The 14329-nt window shown below is 42.2% G+C and overlaps 1 protein-coding gene across 3 annotated transcripts in view; it reads left to right on the forward strand.

Moving 5' to 3' along the window:
• Window positions 1-13139, forward strand: part of LOC115468951 (ras-related and estrogen-regulated growth inhibitor-like) — a 104694-nt gene extending 91555 nt beyond the window's left edge. For 2 of the 3 annotated variants that reach the window (XM_030201134.1, XM_030201136.1), the window contains 2 exons: window positions 4811-4884; window positions 11568-13138. In XM_030201134.1, the coding sequence (XP_030056994.1) occupies window positions 4811-4884; window positions 11568-12050 (557 nt within the window). In that variant the 3' untranslated portion in view covers window positions 12051-13138. Of the gene's footprint in view, window positions 1-4810; window positions 4885-11567 lie in introns of all 3 variants that reach the window. The other variant, XM_030201135.1, reaches the window with a different exon arrangement.
• Window positions 13140-14329: the final 1190 nt, after the last annotated feature.

The raw sequence follows: 14329 nt of genomic DNA on the forward strand, positions 1-14329 counted from the left end.
ATAGAATGTTTGTATGTTTTTTTTTAGTTACATTTGTACCCCGCGCTTTCCCACTCACGGCAGGCTCAATGCGGCGGGCAATGGAGGGTTAAGTGACTTGCCCATAGTCACAAGGAGCTGCCTGTGCTGGGAATCGAACTCAGTTCCCCAGGACCAAAGTCCACCACCCTAACCACTAGGCCACTCCTCCACTCCAAGCTTGCCAGGTGCCCTTGGCCTGGATTGGCCGCTGTCGTGGACAGGATGCTGGGCTCGATGGACCCTTGGTCTTTTCCCAGTATGGCATTACTTATGTACTCTGTCTCTCTCTCACACAAACTCACTCTCTCTGTGACAAACACACACACTCTCTCTCAGCCAACCCCCCCCCCCCCCCCCCCACACACACACACACACACACAGCATATTAGCAGCAAAGCTGAGACATCGGAGCATCGCTCAGCCCCATACAGAGGAAACCCACAAACCTCTCTCATTCACACACACATACACACTCTCTCTCTCTCAACCAAACACACACACACACACACACACACACAGCCAGCATATTAGCAGCAAAGCAGAGGCGACAGAACATTGCTCAGCCCCATACAGAGGACACCCGCAAACCACTCTCTTTCACACACACACACACAATCTCTCTCTCAGCCAACCCCCCCCCCCCCCCCCCCCCCCCACCAAAGCATATAAGCAGCAAAGCAGATGCGTTGGAGCATCGCTCAGCACCATACAGAGCACACCCACAAACCTCTCTCTTTCACACACACACACACACTCTCTCTCTCTCTCTCTCTCTCTGTGACACACACACACTCTCTCTCTCAACCAACCCCCCCCCCCCCAACAGCATATTAGCAGCAAAGCATCGCAAACTTCTCTTACACACACACACACTCTCTCTCTGTCTCTCTCTCACACACACACGCTGTCTCTCTCACACACACACACTCTGTCTCTCACACACACACTCTCTGTCTCTCTCTCTCACACACACACACATTCTCTCTGTCTCTCAGCCAAACTCCCCCCTCCACACAGCATATTAGCAGCAAAGCAGAGACGTCTGAGCATCACTCAGCCCCATACAGAGGACACCCGCAAACCTCTCTCTTTCACACACACACACTCTCTCTCTGTCTCTATCACACACAATCTCTCTCTCTCTCTGTGACACACACACACTCTCTCTATTAGCCAAGGGAGGGGACCCTGGAACTCGGAGGGAGGGAGGGGGGGCGACCCTGGAACTGGGAGGGAGGGGCCCTGGCACACACTCTCATTCTCACACACACACTCTCTCACAGACACATGCGCACCCAGTCTCACTCTCTCTTTGCCACACACACACACACTCGCACACTCACTTTCTCTCTCACAGAGTCACTCTCACACACACTCTCTCAAATATACACACTCCGAGGAAAACCTTGCTAGCGCCCGTTTCATTTGTTTGCGAAAACGGGCCTTTTTTTACTAGTACTACATAAAATGTTGAGGAGTCCAGTATTGATACAAAATATATATTACTATTCTTGCTAACACGAGGGAAAGACCTCAATACCCCCGAACGCCGACTTCAGTTCTAGCGTCTTTCACTGGGGTTGGGGTGATCATCAGTGGTCTTTAAACCTTGTAGTGTATTTTTTCAATGTTTTACAAACCGTTTTTATTTATTAAATTTTAATCCTTGATTTGAAACATATACTTGTTTCTTATATATTTGTTTCCGTTTTTTACTGCAAATAGCTTTCATTTATTATTTATTTCAAAATCACTTCATATTAATCTTATTTCTAAAAGAAAAAAAGTCGAGCACTTAGCTAACACCCGATGGTGGCCAGAGCCGTTTCACTTCTTTGGCTTCCTCAGGGACTCTGCTTTGATATTTAATGATTTCCAAGGATGTTGTAATTCATTTCAATGATCACATTACATCCTGTATGTTGTGCTAACACCGTCAGGTGTTAGCTAAGTGATCGACTTTTTTTCTTTTAGAAATAAGATTAATATGAAGTGATTTTGAAATAAATAATAAACGAAAGCTATTTGCAGTAAAAAAAACTGAAACAAATATATAAGAAACAAGTATATGTTTCAAATCAAGGATTAAAATATAATAAATAGTTTGTAAAAAAATTGAAAAAATACACTACGAGGTTTAAAGACCAATGATGATCACCACAACCCCAGTGAAAGACACTAGAACTGAAGTCAGCATTCGGGTGTATTGAGGTCTTTCCCTCGTGTTACCAAGAATAGTAATATATATCTTCCATCAATACTGGACTCTTCAACATTTTATCTAACTTGACCTTTTAGAGCCATGGTTATCTTTCTCTCCTTTTTTTGTCACTGAGTAAATACAAATACTACATAACACCGTAGCCAGACTACTTTGTAGAGCAAAAGATTTGATCATATAACACTATTACTGATTCACCTTCACTAGTTTATTTGTCCCTTTTTATATTTGGTTCAAGATTCTTATTTTAGCCCACAAAAAGGGGCATTTTCGATATGACGTCTAAGTCCAACTTTGGACGTTTTGTTAAAATTTCCAAAATTCAAGTGGGGAATATAGCCATTTTCAAAATAGAAAAATGTCCATCTTTTTTTCCAAAAATGACTATTTACTAGATGTTTATCTGTGCGTTTATCCTTTTGGTCCATTTTCAAAAAAAAAAAAAAGTCCATACAGACCTCCCAGGAAAGCAGTGAGTGGAGCACCCTAGTGGGCACTGCAGTGGACTTCAGTTTAGAAGGAATGGATCTACGGAATCTTAGTGGAGATTGGGTGGCGACGCTGGTAATTGGGAAGCAAAACTGGTACTGAGCAGACTTCTACAGTCTACGCCCTGATCGTGACTGAATAGATAGGGATGGGCTTGAGTGTAAATTTTAAGGGGCTTTGACGTTAGCTTCAGAACTTTTAGTACATGAAGAGTTCTGGGCAGACTTATATGGTCTGTGCCCTGAGAATGGCAAGGACAAATCAAACTCAGGTATACATATAAAGTATCGCATGTCATGTAAAATGAGTTTATCTTGTTGGGCAGACTGGATGGACCATACAGGTCTTTGTCTGCCGTCACTTACTATGTTCAAATAAATGCTCCCAGGTACACATCATTGCTCCCTTATCCGTCTGCTGAGCCCCCCCCCCCCCCCAAAAAAAAAAAAAAAAAGCAGTACCCTTAACTGTACACCACTACAATAGCCTTTATGTAGATACAATGGGTTTCTGGTAAGTTTTGGAGGACTCACAGTTTCCACCATAAATGTAATAGGTAGGGGGAGGAATGGGCCTGAGTCCACCTGTTTGCAGTGCACTGCACTGCACTCACCACTAAACTACTCCAGGGACCTGCATGCTGCTCTAATAGACCTGAGTATGACATCTGAGGCTGGCATAGAGGCTAGTAAGTAATGTTTTAAATCATATTTTTGTGGGGTTGGGAGGGGGTTAGTGACCAATGGGGGGGAGTAAGGGGAGGTCATCCTTGATTCCCTCCAGTGGTCATCTGGTCATTTAGGGCACTTTTTTGTGGCTTATTCATTAATAAAACAGATCTAGACCAAAATGTCCCAACTTATAGCCCTGGATGTTTTTGTTTTGTTCCATTATGGCAGAAAAATTTCCAAGTGTTAGGAATACCCAGATCACACCCTTACCACGTCCCGGACATGCCTCCTTGTGATATGAATGCACTTCTGATGGATGTCATAGAAAACACATCTACAAATTGGTTTCGAAAATACCAATTTGGATGTTTTTGTGAGGAAAAACTTCCAAATGCAGATTTATGCCACTTTTTGGACATTTTTCTCTCTTGACAATGAGCCCCAAAGTTTACTACTCAGTTGAACCACAATATCTATCCTCATTAATGATCCCTTTTCTTTACCCTGACTACTTTACTTTTGGGATGAGCTTATTCTGACTGGAGGAGTGGGAATGGAGTTTTATAAGCGTGAATGTTCTTTTTTTAATGTAGTCTAATTTCCTATTTAATATATGGAGTTCTTTTACTTTTTAAATGTTGGTTTTAGACTGTATACCACCTAGCTATGCATTGCCAGTACAGGCAGTATAAAAAGTTTTTAATAAACATAAACAGTTTCTGGCTGTTCATTATGTTGAATGACAACTAATTTTTCTTAAAGCAAGCTTCACTTGTGTTTAAAAATCATGACTTTTTCTAACCTTAGCTTATTCTGCTCTATTATTTATTGTTTTTGTTTAATACTGTCTTCTGATGCTGTTACTCTTTCTTGGTGTTGCTGTTTTCTGCAGTACAAGTCTTTACTTCCCCCTCTATTCCATGGGTTCAAAATGGAACCTCTGACCATTATCAGTAGTCTCATAGTACTATCATTAGGGATCAAACTGGCAAATAAAAGATAAGAACATAAGAATAACCATACTGGGTCAGACCAATGGTCCATCTAGTCCAGTATCCTGCTTCCAACAATGGCCAATCCAGGTCACAAGTACCCAGCAGAAACCCAATTAGTAGCAACATTCCATGTTACCAATTCCAGGGCAAGCAGCAGCTTCTCCCATGTCCATCTCAATAACAGACTTTGGATGTTTCCTCCAAGAACTTGTCCAAAAGTTTTTTAAACCCAGATATTCTAACCACTGTTACCACATCCTCTGGCAGCGAGTTCCAGAGCTTAACTTTTCTGATGTACAGCATGGAAGGAGATCTGTTGTTTCTTTCTGTGTGCATTGTATGGAATGCTCAATAGGATCCATACTTGCTTTGTTCCAAGGCCACAGTGTAACAATAATCATTGTTCCTTACAGAAATGATTTACAGGCATAGTGCTGTCATAGACGGGGAGGTTGTCCACTTTGAAATTCTAGATACAGCTGGACAGGTATGTGTTTAGAGTCTTATGTGTTTCTGGGTATTCATGTACAAAATTCAGCATGTGTAGCAACTTGCAGGTGGGGAGGAGCTCCTGCAATTTATTTTGAAATAGTTTAAATTATGGAGTGTGATCTAATACAGTGCTTCTCAACCGTCTCCTGGAGTTATGGCTAGCCAGTTGAGTTTTCAGAAATACCATGATGAATATGCATGAGATCTACTGGAGGTCAACTAAAGCATATTCATCATGGTATTCCTGAAAACCTGACTGGCTAGCTGTGTCTCTAGGACATGATTGAGAAGCACTGCAGTAAATCACACACCATAAATTTGCATATATTGGAGACTAAGTAAAGTTTTGGTGTGTGATCTAATGTAGTGCTTCTTGAACAAATCTTAGAGGTGTTCCTTGTCAGTTGGGTTTTCAGGAATACCATAATGAATATGCATGAGAGAGATTTGCATGCACTTGGTCTCCAATGTATGGAAAGTTAGCTCATGTTATGGTATTCCTGAAAACCCGACTGGATAGATGTGCCCCAGGAAAGGATAAGAATCATTGCTGTAATTTGAGCCTTTTCCCTTCTTATCTCAGTCAGGTATATGAGTGAGTAATGCAAAATAAATTTTTTAAAAAGGGGAGTAATTAGCACAAAATAAAATATATTAAAATATGGATATAGAGTTTTGTTCAGTGATTAAAATGCATGGAGCCAGAAGATTCATAGTTCAAATTCTGACACTGCCATTTGGTAAACTTCATAACCTTTCTCTTGACTTTCACAGCCTGCATCTTACCCTCATAGAACATTTTTGCTTAACATTGCAAGGTCCAGCTTAGTCCTTGCATGACACAGAAGAAATTTAGAACTGGACCATTAACACTAGAAAGTGAAATTATGGATCAAAACACTTAGACATATTGGGCAAGCTCAGTGTCTTAATATTTACTACCTTATAGCAATCTCCATTGTTCAAGGATATGGTACCAAATAATGTTCTTCTGTATTCACCTAATGGCCTGCAAGAGATCAGAACTGGAAGCAGTTCCAGGGAGTCTCAAAACTCTAGTACTCAGACTGCAATCATTTCTAGTTTTCAGGCTATCCAAAAGACATGAAGTGACCACAGAGGGCGGAAAATAACATAGAAGATCTCAGAAAAGAATTACAGAATTCCAACTTATCAATCTATATAAATGAGCTTGGAATGACTCACCCGCAAATGCACAGTAGAGCCCGAATGTTGAGAGAGCAAAAGTCCAAGCCCTGCCTCCACCAGAACCAGAAAGGAGGAGGAGTCAGAGGCGGGGCGAGGGGTGGAGAGTACAGAAAACAGCCCGAACCTAATGCAAACATTCTGTCTCTCACACACATGGAACTCGGAAGGGGAGGGAGGGTGGAGGGAAGGACGGGGCGTGGGAATCGGAGGGGGAGGGAGGGAGGAGGGGGTGCGGAAATCAGAGGGGGCGGGAGGAACGATTGAAGGAGGGGGCGTGGGAATCAGCTGTCATGAACAACGGCGTCGCAGTCAAAAGGGAGGCTCTAAGGAGGGAGGGAGGGAGGCAGGCCAGTTGCAGGAGCACTTGAACTCAACCAATAGGGAGGAACTCTGGTAGAAACATCAGATACAGCACTCAAAGCCGCCCCTGCATTGAAGCCACCCGCCGCACCCGTTGCAGAAAGCCAGGAAGAATCAGAGGAAGAAAATGGTGCTGCCTCCACAAATTTTGGACGTTTCTGCAATGGGCAGTTAAGGACATCCAAAAGTAGATGTTTCTATGAGAAAGACGTGTTTCTCATAGAAACATCCAATTTTGGACGTCCTTAACTGCCCCGTCACAGAACCATCCAAATTTTGGATGTCCTCAACTGCATTTGCATGCTGGCAGGCCCCCCCCATTCCCCCCAACGACGCAAACCGCCGCCCCCCCCCCCCCCCCAGCGACGGGACTGGAGGTCCGGATGACCTCCGGTCCCCCCTCCCCCCGACGATCCCAACCGACCCCCCCCAGGTTCAGGGAGGGCTGGGGATCCGGTGGATCTCCAACCCCCCCCCCCCCCCCCCCCACAAGCAAATGGTTCCTGGTGGTCCAGTGGACGCCGACCAAGCCCCCCCCCCCCCCCCCGCGACAGGGGGCTGGTGGCTGGTGGTCCGCTGGACCGCCGGTCCCCCCAACTCAACCCCCAGCATTGGCAAGGGTCCCTGTGTGATGGTGTCACGCCATCCGCCGCCCACCCCCCTACCTTGGTTGGAGGAGGGACGCAGCCTGCCTCCCTCCTCTTCCTTCGATGCTGCAAATGGTGGCGCCCAGCCCTGCCCAGTGCATCGGATGCGCTGGGTGGGGCTACACACCATATAAGGGAGTTTCTCCCTTATATGGTGTGTAGCCCTGCCCAGTGCATCCTGGGATGGGCGGGGCTACACACCATATAAGGGAGAAACTCCCTTATATGGTGTGTAGCCACACCCAGCGCATCCCAGGATGCACTGGGCAGGGCTGGGCGCCGCCATTTGCGGCGTCGAAGGAAGAGGAGGGAGGCAGGCTGCATCCTTCCTCCAACCAAGGTAGGGGGGGCTTGGTCGGCGCCCACTGGACCATGAGGGATCATTTGCTGGGGGGTTGGGGGGGCTGGAGACCCACCGGATCTCCAGCCCTCCCTGAACCTGGGGGGGGGGGGGGGACCGGAGGTCCGCCAGACCTCCAGCCCCCGTTGCTTGGGGCAGGGGTAGTCAGGGCCTGGTGGTCCCATGGACCTCCAGCCCCTGTGTTTCACAGATAGAGCACAACTTTAAAAGGGCCCCCCTTGGGGTTTTTTTTTGTGCCAGCTGTAGGCTGCAGTGCTGTGAGGACACACACATATACACTCTCTCTCTCTCTCTCTCTCTCTCTCTCTCTCTCTCTCTCTCTCTCACACACAGATGCAGACACATATTTCATTGCATATTTCACAACAAATATGTCGCCCGTTTTAACGGACTTTACGGCTTGTTTACTACATAAAACAATAAATAGTTAAAAGCCCAACATTTATTTATTTATTGTTTTATGTGGTGAATAAATTGGACTTCTGGAATTCTTTTTCTGCGATCTGCTGTGTTATTTTCCAGGCTGGATCTTGTGGATCATTAGCCTACCTGCTTTTTGGGTCCTTCATTATGAAGGACCATAGCATTATGTCACTGCACGCAAATCAAGTTCATGAATATTCATTATGGATGCTGTGTTATGAAAACCAGACCTCCAGTACATGGAGTGTTAACTTGCCTAGATTTAAGAGCTGCTGTAAGTGTTCAGTTCTAAATGTTGGAGATCTGTTAATTTATACATGTAGAAATTAACTAAAAGGAGGGACAATTATTTAGTACTATTCTTCAAAAATTAAATAGCAAAAAATAAGAATAGATTTATATTTTTATATCTGAAATTTCTGTTTATTGCTATGGTGCTACTATCTTGCTCATATAGATGTTACCAAACATATCCTTATATACAAATTATTTTCCACAATACAATGGTTAATGGTAGGCGACTAAGTATTATAAATGATAATAGTAAGTTTTTTGTCCTTTATAGCCTACATAGTCCATATCCTCTTCAAATTCAAGAGTTGTCTCAAATTCAAGAGTTCATGTGGTAAAAAGAAGTTACAAGTCCTGTTATACAGTGTTCTTTCAATCCATGTATATCCTTCATTAACCAAATTCGATGGAGATTTTTGGTCAAACTGTAAATAATATCCTCAATCTTTTTCTAAACAATCTGTATACAAAACTGTTCTTGCAGCTCTACACAGTGCTGTGTTTCACTGTTGGCGTCCTCAGGAGCTGTTTATAAATCGCTGTGATTCAGCGACATACCAACACGTTTCATCCACTATTTGTATTCTCAATAATGGTAGCTGTAAATACAACACAATCATAATCCCATTTGTACCTTTTCACATACATGAGCTTATCTATTAGCTTCTCATCTTCAAATTTACTTACAATTATACTATATTCATCTTTATTCTCACTGAAACAATCCCTTAGACAGGAAACCCTTCTGGTAGAGTCATCCTTGTCTACGTCTGATCAATGAGAGACATTCACACATGCGCAACAGGAGCCTACCAAGCTTTTAAATGGTTCTATAAGAGGCGAACCTCTTATCAAGTTATTCAGTAATACAATATAAATCACCTGTCATTAGTTTGGTTAACCTGATGTCACTCATTGTCAGACATTGTCAAATTACTTCTGCCCTCTCGGCATCTTTATTCAACCCATATGGATAAAAAGTTCTCCAGGAGAAAATAATTCGCTGCTCTGTAATCAGCAATTTCTGACTCATTTTACCATCTCTTCCCCCCATATCGTTCTTAATTAAAATAGAAAATTTAAGATCATTGAGTGTATGATTCATGTCCTTCCAATGTTGTACCAATGGTGCTTCTACATTTCCCCTCTTTATATTGCTTAAATGTTCACCTATATTAGCAAGATAGTAGCACCATAGCAATAAATAGAAATTTCAGACATAAAAATATAAATCTATTCTAATTTATACATGTAACATATAGAATACTATAAGTGTGAATCTTTTCCATGCTTCACCCAGATTCCACTGATGTATATGCTTTCCGGTAAGATATGCATGTGAAGAGCACTTGGGAGGATTTTGGGCATTTAGGGATGTATGTGCAGACATATGTCCCTATATCCCATTATTCTAATCGCTTATGCATATACTATATAGTGTTCACCCCTAACCCCATCATTCTGTAACCAAAGAGGCCCTTTTACTAAGCTGTGGTAAAAAGGGCCCTGTGCTAGTGGCGAGGGCTGTTTTTTGCTGTGTACTGAGGCCCTTTTTACTGCAGCAGGTAAAAAGGCCAAAAAAAGACTGTTCTTATTGCATAGCCATCTGGGGGGAGCACTTACCGCCACCCATGAAAATGGTGGTAAGGGCTCCTGCGCTAATCCGGTGGAAATATTTTTCAAGTACTTTCACTAGCACCAGAAATGCCACACACTGGGGGTGGAACTACCGCCGTTGCCCGCGTTGAGCCAGCAGTAGTTCCAGAATGGTGAGTGGTAAACCCGCGTTGGGCTTACCACCACTTAGTAAAAGGCCCCATAGAGCCTATATGTAAGCACCATTTGTGTGCTAAGATTACAGAATTACTAGCAAATGGGTCTTTGAATGTTATTCACATTTGTAAGTACCAGTTGGGCACTAAGCAGTATTCTGCAAACTTGGCGTACAACCCACATACTCCCTAATTCGATAAAAGTTGCTAAAAATTTCATTTGCAAATTTAGCTGTGTTCCCAAATTGTGCATGCAATTTAATTGAATAAGCTAATTAGCACCAATAATTGCCTTTTAATAAGCAATTAGCACTAATTAAATTTAATTGAAATGTATGCACATAAATTTAGGCGTGATTCAAAAAAGGGGTTTGTGGAAATGAGTGTCATGGGCGGATATAGGGGTGTATACTTAAGTTACATGTGTAGTTAGAGAATAAATTTATACAGGGGTATTTGTACCGTGTTTTATTTATTTACTAAGGAAAACTTGATATACCGCCTTAAACTATTGGGTAGATCTAGGTGGTGTACAATAATAACAAATTTCAGAAATGTAGGAAAGGAACTATGATTGTTGACAGAAAGTACACAAATATCCATTCATACAAAAAAAAGTAAAACCTAAGAGAAGGTTACATAAGTGTTAGGGGGAGGGCAGACACATACTTTACTTGAAAGGGAAGGGTATTTAGATTGTACTCTTTTGAGCAGGGACTGTCTTCTTCATGTTCAATTGTAAAGCGCTGCGCACGACTGGTAGCGCTATAGAAGTGATTTATAGTAGGTATTTGAGAGAGGTTGGTGCAAATGGCCATGTCTAAAGTTAGGCTCAATTCCCGGACATAAGCGCTGTTCTACAAACTGTGCCTAACTTTAAGCACATTTTGTAGAATAATTTGGATGGCATTTATAGAATTGCCTCTTAACACCAGATTTGAGTGCACTGCTGAGATATGTGCACTTCTTAGTCGGCTAATAAGCAATAATTGGACGATAGCAACCAGTTCATGTTAATTGGCACCAGTTGGGATTTGTCTGTGCATCTGACTATGTTGCTATTCTGTAACCCCAGGCACCCAAATTCCATAGCACACAGCTCAAAAGGTGTGGCCATGAAAAGAGCATGGGCGTGTTTTGAGCATTCTGAAAAGTTGCTTGCATTGTTACTGAATAAAGGGTCAGTGTGCCCAACTTGAGCATTCAGGTTTCAGAGCACGTAAGTCTGATTTCCAAAGTTAGGCTGTAGGAATTGGTGATATATGTGATTCTTTAAACAGTGTGCACCCTTTATTGAATCACGCTTAGCAACTATTTTTTTTCAGCACCATTTTTGAGTGCCATTTATAGAATCTTAAGTGTTTTGTAAAATTCAGTCTTCATTACTTTGCTCTAATCACAATGCCTGCGTGTGGAATATTGGTTATGGTTTCAGGATAATCAAAGCATATATACGAGACCTGTTTTACATCACTATACACAAATGTCTTTTCTGTATTCATTATAGATATAAATAAAAAGCATCAATACTAAAACTCCAGTTCTGAACTTGTCTACTATAATGGATCTCAACCTACCCTTTCTCATTGTTAATTTCAGCATGGTTGGTTTTCAGGAAGAAGACTCTTTGCAAATTGAGGAAAAAATCAAATGGGGTGATGGTTTTGCAGTGGTGTATTCCGTGACCGATAGATGCAGCTTCGATGAGGTGATGAGGCTATGTTTCCTTATCAATCATACTCATTCTAACACAAAACGAGGTGCCAGTGACCAACCACCGGTGGTGATAGTGGGCAACAAGAAGGACCTTGAGTTTGACAGAATGGTGTCTACTGATGATGCAATGAACCTGTCTAAAGCCTTAAAGTATCCTTGTTATGAGGTCTCCACCAGAGACAGCTATGAAGAGACTGTGATGGTTTTCAACGCACTTTATAATGAGCTTGTGAAGCAGGGAAACTTTAGCCCAGGCACCTTCAAAAGGAAAGCAGTTTCCAAACTCATAGACAAGATTCCAAAGATTAATGCCAGCTCGGCACTGAATTTGGGTGGCAGAAGTTTAAGTTTTAACTCGTACAAAGACTACTTACCAGAATGAGAATGTCATCTGTATCATGAACATAGCAACAGTGCCTCTATCAATCAGAAAATATACTGTGGTAATAGTTAGAAAGCCCTATTCAGCCATTGATTGATGTACTTATATTTTGATCTTTGTTAGGTGATGGGTCGTGATACCAGAATGAGACTGTCATCTGTGTCATGAACATAGCAACAGTGCCTCTATCAATCAGAAAATATACTGTGGTAATAGTTAGAAAGCCCTATTCAGCCATTTATTGACATACTTATATTTGGATCTTTGTTAGGTGATGGGTCACGATACACATTCTGTATTCGTAAAGCGGAATTGTATCTTTTTTCGTTGAGGTACACTGGGCACAGGTTTACATTTGAATATAAAACACAGTGTGGTATAGCACTTTATCACTGTGTATGACAGAGTACAGGAATCGAAGCAAATCTTTAGCTAGTAGAATGATAATAGGTATAATTGCTGTATTTTCACAACAGCTCCAAATGATGACATGAAAGTTCACAATGAAATGAAATCTATGGATCCAACCTGTTTTCCTGTAGGTTTTAGGGTCTAAAGCTGTTTGTTTTGCTAGTACTAAGAGAATGAAAGTTTATTGAAAAGTAACTTTTTTCTACCCATTAAAATTCTTCTATATTTTGAAAATAAAATATGAATTTGCATCCTTCATCTTTTTTTCTCTACCCATCAGAATCATAAGTTTAAAAAGAATTACTATATCGGATCAGGCCAAAAGTCCATCAAGCCCAGTATCTTGTTTCCAACACTGGCCAATCCAGCTCACAAATACCTGGCAGGTCCTGTCTTGGTCAGAGTACAGTAAAGAAAGATCCCTGCATTGATAATCCTCCATATTCATATTGTATCAGCATTGTTATAATCTTGGTACCTAATTTCTGGCATTCTCTGCCTGTATACAATGTGCTGTGACATTAGTCTTCCAGCTTTGAAGAATTTAGGAGTATACAGTGTGAAGTTTCATTCTCAGGGTTATAAACTCCATGGGACCTCTTGTCATAGTCTGTAATATTTCTCCTTACAAGAACTTTGCAATTCTATTTACTATATAAGCTGCATTGAACCTGCTATGTGTGGGAAAGCGCGAGGTACAAATGTAATAAATAAATAAATAGTAAAGGTACAAAACAAGTATCTGTATATAAAGACGGTCCATCAAATCCCATCCCCCCTCCTAAAAAAACAAGTGAGGATAGAGGTGCTGTGTGTGGGAGTAGTTTGGGAACAGAAGGCCTCAGGAAAGGAAAAAGTTGATACAAGACATTCAGGGGTCCTTTTACTAAGCTGCGGCAGCTGTTTCTGCCTTGCACCAGGGCTCTTTTTACCGCAGCAGGTAAAAAGCCTGAAAAAACACATGGCCATGTGGTAAACTTGCACTTACTTGCGTGGCCATGTGGGGGGGAGCACTTACTGCCAACCACTGAGGGGGTGGTAAGGGCTCCTGCACTACCCTGGCGGTAACTCCCTGCGGTATATTTTTAAAAAATCCAGCAGTGCCAGAAATGGTATGTGCTAGAGGTGGAACTACCGCCTTCAGCCACATTGGGCTGGCAGTAGTTCTGGGTTGGAAAACAAACAAAGCAGATCGTTAGAAAGACCAAAATATATTTTATTAATGAAAACCAATTAGAATACGTGAACAATAGCCCGACACAGGTCGTGTTTCACCCAGCAGGGCTGCTTCAGGGGCTATAAAATAAATAATATATAAAATTACATTAAAAATAATTGTTAAAAATAACATAACATCATATTAAAATATTATTTTATTTTATAGCCCCTGAAGCAGCCCTGCTGGGCGAAACACGGCCTGTGTCGGGCTATTGTTCACGTATTCTAATTGGTTTTCATTAATAAAATATATTTTGGTCTTTCCAACGATCTGCTTTATTTGTTTTCCATATTGGAGTTTGCAGACCGTCTGCCCATGTGCTTTCTTAGTAGTTCTGGGTTGCCACGCAGCAACCTTTTAGCAATAAGGCCCCTCAGTAAATGGTGCTGAGAATTGGTGCAGGGAAAATCAGTGCTCAGCTGTATTGTCTAAAAGCACTCCAGGCTGGTGCCCTTTATTGAATAGTGCCTAGCAGGAATTCCCGTGCCCAACTTTGGGTGCAAGGACTTGCACCAGCTGAAATCCTGACGCGCATCCATGGTATTCTATAATTCTGCAATGCCCCTGATCCACCCATGTCCCTCCCATGAGAATGTCCCCTTTGCAGTTGCACATGGATACACTTAGGCCCTATCCTATAACTGGGCAT

The sequence above is a fragment of the Microcaecilia unicolor genome, chromosome 4 (assembly GCF_901765095.1).
Source record: "Microcaecilia unicolor chromosome 4, aMicUni1.1, whole genome shotgun sequence".
NCBI lineage: Eukaryota > Metazoa > Chordata > Amphibia > Gymnophiona > Siphonopidae > Microcaecilia > Microcaecilia unicolor.